The 14,201-nt window shown below is 40.4% G+C and overlaps 1 protein-coding gene across 1 annotated transcript; it reads left to right on the forward strand.

The window, feature by feature from the left end:
• The first annotated feature begins 1,488 nt into the window (after nt 1-1,488).
• On the forward strand, nt 1,489-8,255 carry nsrp1 (nuclear speckle splicing regulatory protein 1). The gene is made up of 7 exons (XM_030781942.1): nt 1,489-1,512; nt 2,441-2,528; nt 4,379-4,435; nt 4,546-4,674; nt 5,299-5,506; nt 5,942-6,044; nt 6,724-8,255. The coding sequence occupies exons 1-7, from the start codon at nt 1,493-1,495 to the stop codon at nt 7,517-7,519; spliced, it is 1,401 nt and encodes a 466-aa protein (XP_030637802.1). The 5' UTR covers nt 1,489-1,492; the 3' UTR covers nt 7,520-8,255.
• Nucleotides 8,256-14,201: the final 5,946 nt, after the last annotated feature.

Raw genomic sequence — 14,201 nt, forward strand, 5'->3', positions numbered from 1 at the left:
TTTGCTTTACGGTCTTACTCTCGGATTCGGATTTCAGCTGTACGTGTACGCAGTTGTTGTCTGCATACAGGAAATGAATTTCTAAAGGGCTGTAACTTACCACCTCACAGGCATTGAACCTCCACCCCTGTTCTGCAGTGCTTCTTCCTGTGTACACCACACAACTGTGCCTCAAATAACAAAACAAATTCACACAGAGAAAATGTAACAAAAATGCACCACGATACACACGCATTTTTTATTGTAAACTTAAGGAAAACTGACCAGGAATTGAGACTCTCTAAATGTTTTGGCAATACCATGGGCCCCACGAGGCATTTTCCTTGTAACTCTCCAAATTTAACAACATATATGAATAAAAGTGTGTGTGCGTGCAAGCACGCACGTTCGCACACACACTTACACACTCCACACACACAGTGTGGTGAATGTGAGTGTGTCTGCCAGCTCACATGTCTATCCATCGGTCTGTGAATAAAAGCATCTTTCTACTTGTCCTGTCAACTAATCTGCTCCATTCATTCCTCCATCCATCGACCCTTCTCTCTGGTGGAGTGTACCAGTCAATCTTTCTGTGGTGGGATTAGTGATAAGAGTAGCAGAGATGGGATTAGGATTACGACCAGGATAATAGCGTTCGGATTTAACGCAGAGAGACAATAGAGGAAAGTTTTTCTTTCAGTTGTGCCTAATGTGTAACATTAAACTGAAGAAGATATAAAATAAAAATGAATGAGAGTTTCAAAGATAACTGTGATGGTCCTGCATCTTTCCTCGGTGCCAGCAGTGTTCGGTTGACTGGAAAAATCCCAGATGAATTACACCTTTAACTGGACTAACAAATGTTGCGAAACATTGCCTTAACCATATTGGTGCCATATAAAAGATTAATTTATATGTTAGGAAGGGTTTGTTCTGAAAACATATTACCACAACATATTAAATTGAGGTTAAAAAACTGCGCGATCATGACACATTACTAATGTGTCCATGTTGCACTTTAATCAACCAGAGAGGCATGATAACTAAAACTGCTCACTTGCATTGAACATTCAGGAAATGAATACAAGAATATATTAAAGGTCAGAATCCACAGAGAATATTCAAAGCAACAGACGGGAAGAGTAAGCAAATTGTCTTTTATTGTATGCACTCATCGATCTTAAACAATGAATTATTTGGTCATAGCCATTATTGTGTATAGAACATTTTGGAGAGCTTCACCACACAGGTACTAGTCAATGTCGCCATCTTGTGGCAACCAAACGCAACATTTGGCGATTTACTTGCGGCACTTTCGCCACAAAAATGACTACCTAGACGATGCACCAGTCATATCTTGTGTATTCTCCATAATTATTTATCATCCATAAAAACACCATATTCTATATTATACCAATGGTATCTGTTCAAATCTATTTCTTTGTTTGAAAGAATATTATATTTACCTTGCGAATCAGCTCTGTTTTACTGAGAATCTCTCGAAGGCAATATGGCGGTCCCTGGTAAACAGTACGTAATGCTCGATAAAGTATTTGTTTTATCTGTTTTTTCAGGGTTGTATGAACTAAAGTTCAAAGATATTGTGCTCATTTTGTCGTGAAAAAAATCTCATTTTTGTTATTGTTAGTGCTCATTCTCAGTGAGGCTCGTCTTTTTCTCCGAGATAACCGCCACTGAGCTAGTCCATCCAGACTTTTAAAAGCAGCTAGGCTAATTGCTTATGGAATGGGGATCATTTGCGATTGCATTTAATTTCAGCTAATATTCAATGCAGTAAAAACATGTAACAGATTTAAACTTCGGATCTTGCGTAAAGCCGTGCCACACCAGTGGTCATACATTTGATAACGCGCGTAGGTCTTTTACTAGCTAGTTGTGTTCAGTTACTCAGTTCAGTCATTTACCTTATTAGTGAATGAAACTAAGATCCAGTGGTACTTTAAATAGCATGATGCATTAACTCGTGTAACCTAGCGCCAAAAAATTCTTTTATGTCTCCACGCTTACTTGTGTTTTGGCCAGCTGACAGATCGCTGAATGCTCAAAGTAATCTTCCGTTTGCTGAATTTTAACTACTCTCCAAAATCGGTTTATCAGTCACCGTGCTGAATTTTCACCATCTTCATAGATGTTGACCATAAGGAGTTGACCACAGCAGAATGTTGCTTTAGCACGTTTCATCACTTAATTATTCTGATAAAAAATATCCTTACTTGCAATGTTGTCATACCTTGAAAAAGTTCTGTCGCTCTCAAATGCCGCAGTGTAGGAAAGGCGAGCTTGTGATCCGATACACCATGCACATCTAATGAAATGAGGACATCTGAGTGACTGGACATTTTTCATTTCAAAAACATTGTCATGCACATAACTGAAACACATGGAAATAGCGGCACAGTGAGATCAATATTTATTTCCTCATTTCTTTGTCTCTTAGGTATGGGCTGATATTGCCTCAAAAAAGCACTTCCAAATCAACAAGCCTTCCTCGACCTTCAGTATTTGCAGATGACTCAGATGATGAGGTAAACGGTTCAGCCCGTTCAAGTTCAATTACAGAGAAGTGTACTAATTCAAGTGTTACGAGGGAAAATATTATTCTGTTTGAATATGCTCCAGCATTGCTCACATGAACGTGAAAGTTTTTGTCGGATTTTGGATTGGGATGCAGGGATGCAGGAAGTGCTTTATTCAGTGTTTATAAGTAGATGTATAATAGTGAATTTAGTTCTTCAATATCAGCTTGATTTTTTTCTGTCTCTTTCTGCAACTTCACCAAACCTCTGGATTATTTTTCCTCAACCAGACCACTCCAGACTAACCAGACTACTCACATGAACAAATCATGCCCTCTTGACCAGTCTTGGTGGAATTGCCGTTTAACAGCAACAAGATATCACAACAAGATATTATTGGTTGCATCCAAGCTGTATTCTCATTTGAATTCCTATTCCCATTCCCTACACTTTGTCTGCCTGCCTTGCCCAGAAAAGATCCACCTTTGCTCACCAAAGAGCTCTTTCCCCATTGACCTGGTCAACCTTTATAACAAAACACACTCTTCCTAGCTGGATCAGCTAGTGTTCATCAAAACAGATGAGTGTTTTTCCCCTGTCTTCGGCTCCCTGGTACACCGCTCAACTCCGTCAAATGAAATTACAAGGACATCAGTCAGAACGGGCCTCACAGTACACACTCAATCTTGCAGGAACCAGCCCCAACACTATAAGGAGCTTTTTTCTCATACAGTCATATTCCAGAAACCCCAAGATCCTCCTCTCCCAAAAAAATAGAAGAACCAGGTAGCCCCCTCCACCTTTGCCAACCTGAATTTTGTAAGCATCTCTCCCCCTCTCATTTTTATCTCTTTGGATGTCACCAGACTACTGACAGGCATGCAGACTGCCACCTGCCCTGCAGACCCTGTGCTCTCCACCTCAGCCAAGGCCTGCCTCCTCACCATTAGTTTTCTCATCCCTATAATCAGCATCTCTCTGTCTGATGGCTCTATCCCCCCTGCCCTCTAACTGGTGATGCTGTCATTTTCATCCTCAAAAAGCCTATGATGTGCCCTGATGTACCCAACAGTTATAGATTTACCGCCTCCCTCTCCTCTCTGTGAAAGATACTTTAAACCTAAAGCCTCCAGTCACTTCTTTGACCATTTCACTAGTGTTCAGATGTTAGCTTAGCACAAAGGACTTCCTTATTTTGAATCCTGTGACAGTAATGTCACTTAAACTGCCTTTTCTCATCAAAGAAACATTGCAAGGCTCCATCCGCTCTTGCCTTTTTCAGCTGCTGAAAGTCTCACTGCATTTATCATCTCAGTACTTGGCTTCTGCAACAGCATTCTTTTTATGGCACATTCACTAAAATTCTTAACAAATTGCAACTTATTGGACTCTACTGGAAATCTGCTTACCAGTTCCCACACCAGAGATCAAATCACCCATATACTTCAAACTACTGGCTGCCCATTCTGCAGTGAATTCAGTTCAGTGTTTAGCTCACCATCTACATAGCCCTCCATGATTTAACCCCTTGCTCCCTCACCGATCTTCCTCACTGGTACACTCCATCCCGCATCACTAGAACCAAGCACTAAACCGGCCTTTTTTTTCCATCTGAGACTCCACCCCACTACCGATGTTGAAGAGCCCTTAATACTCAGTTATTTAAAATTGCTCTTAACATTTAAATCTACTGTACTGTATGTGTTCCGTTTCTTTACTAATTTGTTCTTTTCACTTTCCTGTTGTTGTCATGAATGCTACTGCTGTTTGTAGTCTTGCTTTGTGAAATATCACTCAGATTTTTTTTTTATATATATATATATTTTGAAACAACTGAAGTAAATCTTTATTTACCCTAGACGTCAGTTGGGGAAAGCTTGCAGAAAGAGGCAATCAAAAAAAAGATGATGAAGCAGGTGAGTGACCTAGATAAAATATAAACCAAGAGAAATGTGATAAATGTTTTTTGGGGGGTTTTTTTTGCAGATGTGGCTATTGACGATTGCATTCTGTGCTTCTCTGTCAGACACGTCTGGAGATGCAGAAAGCTCTAGAACAAGACAGCAGCGTTTACGAGTATGACAGTGTGTACGATGACATCCAGAAACAGAGACTGGAGAGCAATAAGAAATTGCTGGGTGGCACAGACAAAAAGGCGAGTTTCATGTATCTTGGGAACACAGTTACATGTGTTTGAAAAGTGATATGACCTTCATAAGTACTGTTATAAGTTATCAGAAACATGTCACTTGTATTATCCTCAACTATGACATCAAACTTGGACAGTAAATATGTGATGCAGTAAACTGTAATCACTTGTATTGGCATAACAGTACACAGGATAAAACGTTTATTCATCTGCCCTGTGTATGCTTTACTGTCATCCATGATTACTCATAGTTACACTTTGTCAGAACAAGCCAATGGTCCTAATACTGTTCTTGACTTTGGAAACAGTTTTTATTAATAAATTAAAACCTATCCTTACTCACTGATAGAATAGAAAGAACTTTGTTTTTAGGTTTTAGTACTTTTTTTTTATATCTAGCACCGTTACTTACCTCAACAGGGACTATTTTTACCTAACAAAATACACTACTTATTTGTATACAGTATATCTTTTATAGATACTGCATCCTGATCATTCTTTATTTTCTTACTTTCTCCAGAATCACAGCAGTCGTGGTTGTGGTGGTGTTCACAGTGTTAATGATTGTGTTGCAGTTACTGAGGCGGTAATGGTGTTTATGTAACTGTTCTGTCTTCGTTTCACCTAAAGCCCAAGTACATCAACCAGCTAATACGCGCTGTGGAGGAGAGAAAGAAAGAGCAGGAGCGACGAGACGAGAGGAAGATCCAGAAGGAGAGGGAGGCAGAGGGAGAGAAGTACGCTGATAAGGAGGCATACGTCACCTCAGCCTACAGGCAGAAGCTTAAGGAGAGGCAGGAGGAGCTGGAGAGGGAGAAGAGAGCAGCTGAGTTGGAGGGTAGGATACCAGACCGTTAACACAGTCATATGCCAGAGCACATAACAGTTAGAGACATACCTTGAATGTACAGACCACTGTAAGACTGGTTAGTTGTAGCAAAGCAAGGGTGCTAAACCCGATGGATCACATTTAACATTTGCTCATCAATCAAAGCTTTGAACCTTAATGTGTTGATTTTTTTTTTTCCAACTCGTTTGCGTTTCTGTTTTGTTGTATATACCTCTAAAGTCGTATGCAAGATTCCAACAAGGATTTTACAATTCCTTGGCAAGCTGCTCCTCTGGAGCTGCTGGAGACCTTTAGTGTGGAGTAATTCTTGCTCTGCTTTTTCCATCAACAGAAAAGCCCTTCAGTATATTTTCGTTTTCTGTCACACAGTAGTTTTCCGGTATCAGATTTTAAACATTTAATTTGAGTATGTTTGCACTGCAGCTGCTTTGGATGTGAAGAAACAGAAGGACCTTAGTGGATTTTACAGACACTTCCTGAACCAGACAGTGGGAGAGGAGAGCATACCTGACCGAGGCGCCGAGAGGTGGGCGTGATTTCTGCTTAAACTGCATTCTCACCATATTTTATGGTGTTTCTCAGTCAGATGATCAGAGGCCAAAAAATGTTTTTTCCTTATTTAAACATTCTCCGGGCAAGAAATTTTAAAGTTTGTGGGACGTCTGCTTTTCAAATAATGTGTCGTCTTGGTGGTAGAAGGTACCAGAAGAACAGCACTCGGCAGTGTCCTTAACCAGTAAAAATGTAACTGTTGATAAAGTTTCTGTGGGTGAGGGTGTGTACTGGTTATGGGGAGATGGTTGGCCGTCACCATGGAGTGTCGGTCAGAACACAGGGAGACAGGGCACATCTGATCCTTTAAAGGTTCACTTTGTATTTGGATAGGCTCGACCACTCTGCAGGTTTGGGCGTGTGTGGTTTTACAGTCATGAACGCACGCAGGGAAAGGTGTATAACTTGTGAATTACGCAACGTTAAACTTAATGGTTTCTCACTATCGCCATTTTTGCGTACAGTTCTAACTTGTTTTTCTTCCCTTTTGTCTTGTGGTCGTACACTGTGCTCTGATTGGCTGATTGTCTGCATGGCTTTCACATGGATAGGGAATGGAAACTCTGTTATAGGGGCCTCCCTCCTTTAGAGTTTCATTGATATGCATATATGTTATCTCTCAGTGTTGTAGAATGAACTGAATTGATGGTAAGTTTTATCGTTTGTAGGGTGAAGTTGAAGACTACTTCAGTGACAGAAAAATCGTCCTCTCCACACTCGTTGCCTGATGAGGAGGATGGAGCAGAAACACGCAGCGACGAGGATGAAGAACAGAGAGGCTCAAAATCGGAATTCAATAAGAGCAACCCCAACAGCAGTCACTCTAAACGGCAGTACAGACAGCGATCTCCCTCCGGAAGCGCTGACGAACGGGAGAAGGAGAGAGACCGAGAAAGAGAGAGGAGGAGCCACAGAGACCGTGAGAGGGAGAAGGAGAAAGATCAAGAGAGAGGCAGAGAGAGAGACAGAGAGAGGGAGGACAGGCATGGCCATGGGAGAGAAGAAAGGGACCACAGAAGAGAGAGAGAGAGGGAAGACGACAGAAACCGTGGAAAGAGAGAAAGAGAAAGAGAGAGGGAAAAGGAGGACAGGCATAGTAAAAGAGACAGGAGAGACAGTAGCCCTAAAGAGAGAGAGCGCTCCAGAAACGGAGAGAAAGACAGAGATAGAGATCGAGACAAGCACAGAGAGAAAGGCCGAGATCGACATCCGGCAGAGGACAGAGAGAGAAGCAGGGATGCAGTGAAGGCAACAGAAGAGGAGCCAAAGGTGACAGAGAAAAAGGAGACAGGGGCTAAAGCGGAGGTGAAAGAGAGCACAACACCTGAGCCCAGTAAATTCGCCAAACGCAGCAGTGAGCAAACCGTCAGCTCAGCAAGGGAGAGGTATCTGGCCAGACAGATTGCCCGCTCTGCGGCAAAGAGCTACATTGAGAAAGAGGAGGACTAGCAAAAATACATGGATAGTCACAGTGCCCAGATTGATTATTACACAATGTCATGCAAGGATGTGTGTTATGTTTCTCTCAGACATCATGGACGTGCAGGGAATTTGTCCATTATAATTTAGATTAAATGTGGCTGTTGCGTGTCATTATGAGTTAAGTGAGTGAATGGACAGAATGATTGAGTGAGTGATTTGAGGGACTCTCATTTGTGTATTGTCACCCTTTTTCCTTTCTTTTCTTTTTTTTTTTTTTTTTTTTTTAAATCCACGGAGACAACTGTTTATGTTGTGGTTATACAAAACATATTGTTCATATGTGTTAGTTTTTGCTGTGTGTTTCTGTCAGTGGATGGCACAGGTCCTGGAAGATATGTTTATTCTAGTTTCTAATTCGCATTTCTAATTGGCCTCTCAACCAAATGTCAGATGTGTTGACCACATTCATGAAGTAAAGTGAGTGATCAGGACAAAAAGTGTTTCTGTGATTAAAAAACTGAACACTTAGAAAGGGAGTTCAGAGTATGTCTTTTTTTAGGCAGACACTGGACACTTTTAGGATTGTATTAATTTGCCTAATTTATTTTGAAAACTTAAATCTGATTCTGACTATATATAATAACTATGGGTTGTCACAATAATAAGGATATTACCAAAGTGGATTGCAAGACCTATGTAAGGAATGGTTATTTCAACAAAAATTGTACATCTACTTCAAAAATTGTCCCTCTCACTTAGTAGCATTATTATTGTTACTATATAATCTACTGATTCTTTCCATGTGCCATTAAAGATTAAACTGGGATTATGATTAATGTGTACAGCAGGAATAAAAAGTAGGTGGATTGGCATAACACACAGAAACATTGCAACATTGCATCTGTATGAACTACCCCAAGGAAGATAATACTTCAGATATATCCCATGCAGTTTACTGAGAAAATATAAAATATAAATATTTTACTAATTGGCATGCAGTAACTTAAGTTCATATGTGAAACAACAGTAATTTACATGGTTCAGTGATTTAGAAGGAATTGGAAGGAATATTTACAGTATTCACTGGTTGATTTATTTATAGTTCATATTTACAGTAATGCAATAAGTTAACTGTTTGATTCCTTGCTCTTAAAAGGCCTGTGAATGATTTAAAATGCATAAGATATCATTTATATTACATTTGTAACATTTTGAAATAGGTGACTATTATTGTTGCTTCCTAGTAACTTTGTGCACCTTTAATTGCCTCTTGATGCTCTCACGAGAAAAGAGTTGGGGGTAGGAATCGAGGGGAGTTAGGCAAGGAGAGAGTGGAGTCACACAGTTTTTTGACCTCTCAGTCTCTCTTTCTCATGAACTATTCTTGCTGGGATTTTCTTCCTTTATTTGATAACTTTGGAGTGGACAATTGTCCTGTACCAAATACTTCTTGCATCAGAGTAAACAGTTCAACTTTACCGAGTAGTCCTGTGGATATTTTCTTGATGTGGATTTGGGCGAGGAAAGTCATTAGAGCATCAAGCTAAGGCTTCATTCATTGGAAACCTACATCCTACATTCTACTGTGGCATAGTTTGGTTGTTTATGAAGGCAAGATCACACAAATTCTTACCAAGTTAGGACATCCCATAGGGCACTACAACAAGCAAAAAATAAGCAATAACATTGGTTGGTTGGTTGGTGTGATATCCGTTAATCAGTTAGCTAGCTGACTTAAGTATTATAATGAGTGAACACAAAAAGACAAATACTAAATATAACTGCAGGCAGCAATGAGGGGGCCAAGAATGCTGAAGTAATTGCTGAGTTGTTGAAGTAATGCAGAAATGCTAGGTGGTTAATAGGCAGGCTTGCTGAGATTTGTGCCAAGTAATTAATGTTTTGCTGAGATTTCACAACATTTTCCGGTTACCAGCTTTTTCATCAGATTGGGCCTTATTCACAAATTTCTTCACATATTAAAAATCCAATTGAAAATTCTTGTGAGGCTTGATCTGAACATAGTATGTGACAAATTTGATAAACACAGAACAAACTGTGTACGACAACAAGCAAAACAAAAAAAATTTTTTTGGAAAAAATATCAAAATGTTGGTGGCAGCCAGAGGTGGATTTATGGGTGGGCCTTAGTGGGCCCAGGCCCGCCCATATTGACAGCTGGCCCAGCATTACCTCATTTTTGAATTTCCCTCATATGGCTCTAAAGAGTCGTGTGAATGTACGTCAAACTTTGACCCGTTGGTGGTGCTAGAGTGCTGGATGGGCAGATTTCAAACTTACTGGATAGAATCAGGGTAGTAGCCCTCATCAGTCTGCAAAATTTCACAACTTTTAACCATATGGTTCTAGGAAATCACCTTACTTCGTGTTTGGCGACTTCACCATCGAACATGATTACAGAACAGGAAATGGCAACATGTCCAGATCTCAGGATCAAGAAGGGCATGACTTCAAATGACAATCATGATTTTAGACCAGATATGAAGAGTAACAAGCAAAAACATGTTTACATTTACATTTTCTTGTTATAGCGCCCCGAGCGGTAAAATGGGGCATTTTTTTCTGGGCTCCATTTAGACGGAGTCTTGAATCAGTCCACCAAGTTTGGTATCAATACATGAAAGCATTGCTGAAATATGAGCTCACTTCCATTTTGGCGACTTTACAGCCAATTTCGAGAATCAAAAATCCATCTGATTACTTTTGTGAGGCTTAGTCTGATCATCATCTGTGCCAAATTTAGTGAAAATCCAATATGTCATGGTTGCGTTGAACTCTGCTTGATCCAAGGAAACCAACAGTACCTAATTTTTTTTAAATCGGGCATATGCTTTAAAAGTTATGTGCACAAATGTACTTGAACTTTGACCTCTTGGTGGCACTAGAGCACTCAAGGTGCAGACATGAAACTTGGTGAAAAGAATCAGGGGACTGTCCCCAATCAGTGAGCCAAATTTCAAAACTTTTTACCATACGGTTCTAGGGGCTGCCATAGACACCCTAGCCATAAGAAGAATAAAAAGAAGAAGAAGAAGATTGAGAAAAGGTAGAAACACAATGGGCCTCACCAATATCTTCCTAAGTTTTTTCTTAAATTTTTTCTTAAGACAGGTCCTAAGAAAAAGTCTACGGCACATTCATGATGCGTTCTTAAACTGCAGAATTGTTCGCATCTTTGTTCTTATAATGATGAGTCCTGTTGTCCTCATAAATTGAAAGCCCATGCCAGTTGTTCCTAATTAGTATAGGTAAACGCCCTGTAAGTGCACAATCCGTCCCCAGAAGCATGATCCGTTCTGCACATGCATGCACTTATGGTTAGGGTTAGTTAAACTTGCGCAAGTAAGCGCATATGCAGAACGGATTGGGCAGCTGGGACGGATTGTGTACTCACATGCCCAGCGAATCCCCATAAAAGGGCATGGGACTGCCGTGAGCACACATAGAAATCAATGGAAGCCCGTTTCGGCCACATTGCTTAATTGTGACTTTATTTCTCGGGATTCCAAGTTTATTTCCCACAATTCTGACTTTATTTCTCGGAATTCCAACTACAATTCTTTTTTCTTGCAAGTCTGACTTTTTTCTTTTTCTGAGTTCTATTTCTGTCCACATATTTTAATATACACCCATATTTATAAAAGTAAAACTGACTGATTCTCACACACATGCTTTACAACCTTTCTGGTTTCAGAACCCAAGCAGTGTATATAAAACTACTGCTCACTTATCACAGTCTCCATCAACTGTTATATTCTCATATTGCTCTTTTCTGGACATTCTGGAGTGTTACATAAAGTGTTAGTTTAGTGTTTATTTATTGTAAAAGACCACAATGCTTTGTGAAATAATGAAAAAAATTAATAAAAATATTATAAATGATAAAAATATGATTGTAATTTAAATCCTATAATATTATACAACTGTAGAATTGAAGAAAATGCAATAAACAAATTATTTTGCCCAACCATGTCAGCACTCAAATGTGCAAGTGTGCTCTTGAATGTGCATAGATTCTGTTCTTATCTAAGAACAAATCCCAAATAAGAAAACATCGGTGAATGTCAGAATCTTCGTGGAAAACATGTAATTATTGTTTTCCCAGAATCAAACAGTCAATGTATAAATCAGTACAATCAGTGCAGCTACTCAGTACACAAACCACTACCAGCTACCATAATGGAGGTAGGGCTGGGCGATATGACCTATGAATAATATCGCAATATTTTTAGATTACATTGCAATACACTACATATATATATCGATATTTTGAAATGTCCTCTAAAGCACTCAATTAATGCTCGGTTTAACCCCTTTGATGCATACAATAACACCAGTATGATGATTCTAGTAGTCCCTGCAACATATGTCTGCATTAAAACATTCTTTTTATATTAATTAGTGGTTTCAATTAGAACAATTTTAAACTTGCATGCAAAAAGGGGGAGATCACAACCAGTGTAAATTTAACAAAACATCTAAAGCCTCAGCATGCTACAGACTTAAGTATTACTAACCTTTGTATCAGCTTACTCACCAGACAAAGTGCAAGTACTTCCAAACAACACTTAAAGTTTATCATCACAGTGGTCTGGAATTCCCTTTCTGCTTTCCCTATAGATAATACAGGCAAAGTCTCTAGCTAGTAGCATGTGTCAACTGAACAGCACAGAAAAGAATTTTAAGTTATTTCTACAAAACTGTTTTTTCTGTATGTGCAATCTGTCAGAAAATCAATAGTCACTACTGAGCAGTCTGCTGGCAATTCTCTAAAAATTAGTTGAGATAAAAGTGCTCAGCTTCTCAGTGCTCTTTCATGAAAGTGTGGGAGAGAATTCTCAGCCTGAGCCAGATATGGCTAAGGTTCTAATCACGCTGTTCAGTTACTTTCAAAATAAACAATCGAAGTCTTCAGAGTCTGATGCATGCAGTCAAAGCATACAACAAACTGAGCTGGTCCTGGGAGTGGCTGAAGCAACATTCACAAAGCACCAGTTTTTTTTAATGAATTCTTATCAGTTTCAGAAACAAAATATGCATCGTCTCATCTCCTTTCGGTTGAGTGCACCTGCTGGTTACGCCTTGCAGATTTCCCAAGCATTCTGCTGCTACATTTGTCTACAGGCGATTCACTGTCTCCATCTGTGATAGGAGATAGCCAGGTTGTCTGGCACTATGGCTTTGCTTGAACAAGGAGACAAGTTAATGGCAGATAAAGGATTTTTGACTGGCATTGTGCTATCAGATTTTGGTGCGAAATTGATTATTCATTATTTGGTGCGAATTTCATTATCACTCCCTGGGAGGCCACACAGTTGTGCATGAAGAGTGTGTACAGCGGGGGGCTCTGCGCACAGCCCTGGGGAGTCCCTGTGCTTACAGTTCTTATGCTGGATGTGTGGCTGCCCACTCTGACTGACTGGGGTCTGTCTGTTAGAAAGTTCAGCACACAGTTACAAAGGGTGGGTGTCAGTCCAAGGGTGAGGAGCTTTTCAGAGTGTTTGTGTGGGGTGACAGTGTTGAATGCAGAGCTGTGGTTGATAAACAGGATTCTAACATACGCGCCCTTGCCCTCTAGGTGTGTAAGGGCTATGTGAATGGCAGTGCTGGCTGCTTCATCAGTGGACCAGTTCTGACAGTATGCAAACTGCAAAGGGTCTAAAGTGCCCAGAATGGTCTCCTGGATGTGAGTTATCACTATCCTTTCAAAACGCTTCATCACAATTGGAGTGAGTGCAACGGAATGATAGTCATTTAGGCAAGTCACAATGATTTTCTTTGGGGGGGGGATGGGGGGGGCACAATGGTAGTAGTGGACTTGAAGCAGGAAGGCACAGAAGCTTGCACAAGGAAGATTGAATATGTCTGCAAACACATCAGCCAGCTCTGATGAGCAAACCCTGAGTGCACATCTGGGGATGTTGTCTGGGCCAGCTGCCTTTCGTGGGTTTATTCTCCTCAGAGCTTTACGCACATCTACCATTGACACAGTGAGCGATGTGTTTTGAGTGCTCTCTGTGGCCATAACCTCTCTCCACTGGTCGATGTCGAAGGCTTCAAAGCAAGCATAGAACTCATTCAGCTCATCTGGCACTGTAGTGTGGCTGTTTGTGACCCCACTGCTCCTCTGATGGTTATCTGTGATGTGTTGCAGGCCTTGCCATATGTGCTGGGAGTCCATGGTTGTGTAGTACCCCTTCAGCTTCAGTCTGTACTGTCCCTTGGCCTCTTTGATAGACCTACGCAGGTCATATCTGGCCCCTTTGTAGTCTGTGCAATGTGTAGTAAAGCTTGGTGTAAAGTAAAACAAATAATCACAGTGATTTTTTTCCTTTGGTTAGGCAGGGTGCAGCAAGACACAGGAGAGGCACTTTACTTTCAAAACAGGAAAGACAGACAGTAGAAAACCGTGAGATAGACAGTTGCACCATATTTGGCAGACCACGAATTCCAGAGAGCAATATGGTTATGCTGTATGGCCATAAAATGGTATGTTTGATTTTAATTTTCAATTTTTTTTGGCTGTTTCTGTAATGCACCACTTCAGGCACCGTGTAGATACCTGGATACCTGTGTGTTGGGGGGTAAATGTGTGCTGAGCATCATTCACAGCTCTCTCTCTCTCTCTCCCTCTATATATATTAAGGATGGGAGAGAAAATCGATACAGTGTAGTATCCCGATATTTT

Source organism: Chanos chanos, chromosome 8 (assembly GCF_902362185.1).
Source record: "Chanos chanos chromosome 8, fChaCha1.1, whole genome shotgun sequence".
Classification (NCBI taxonomy): Eukaryota; Metazoa; Chordata; class Actinopteri; order Gonorynchiformes; family Chanidae; genus Chanos; species Chanos chanos.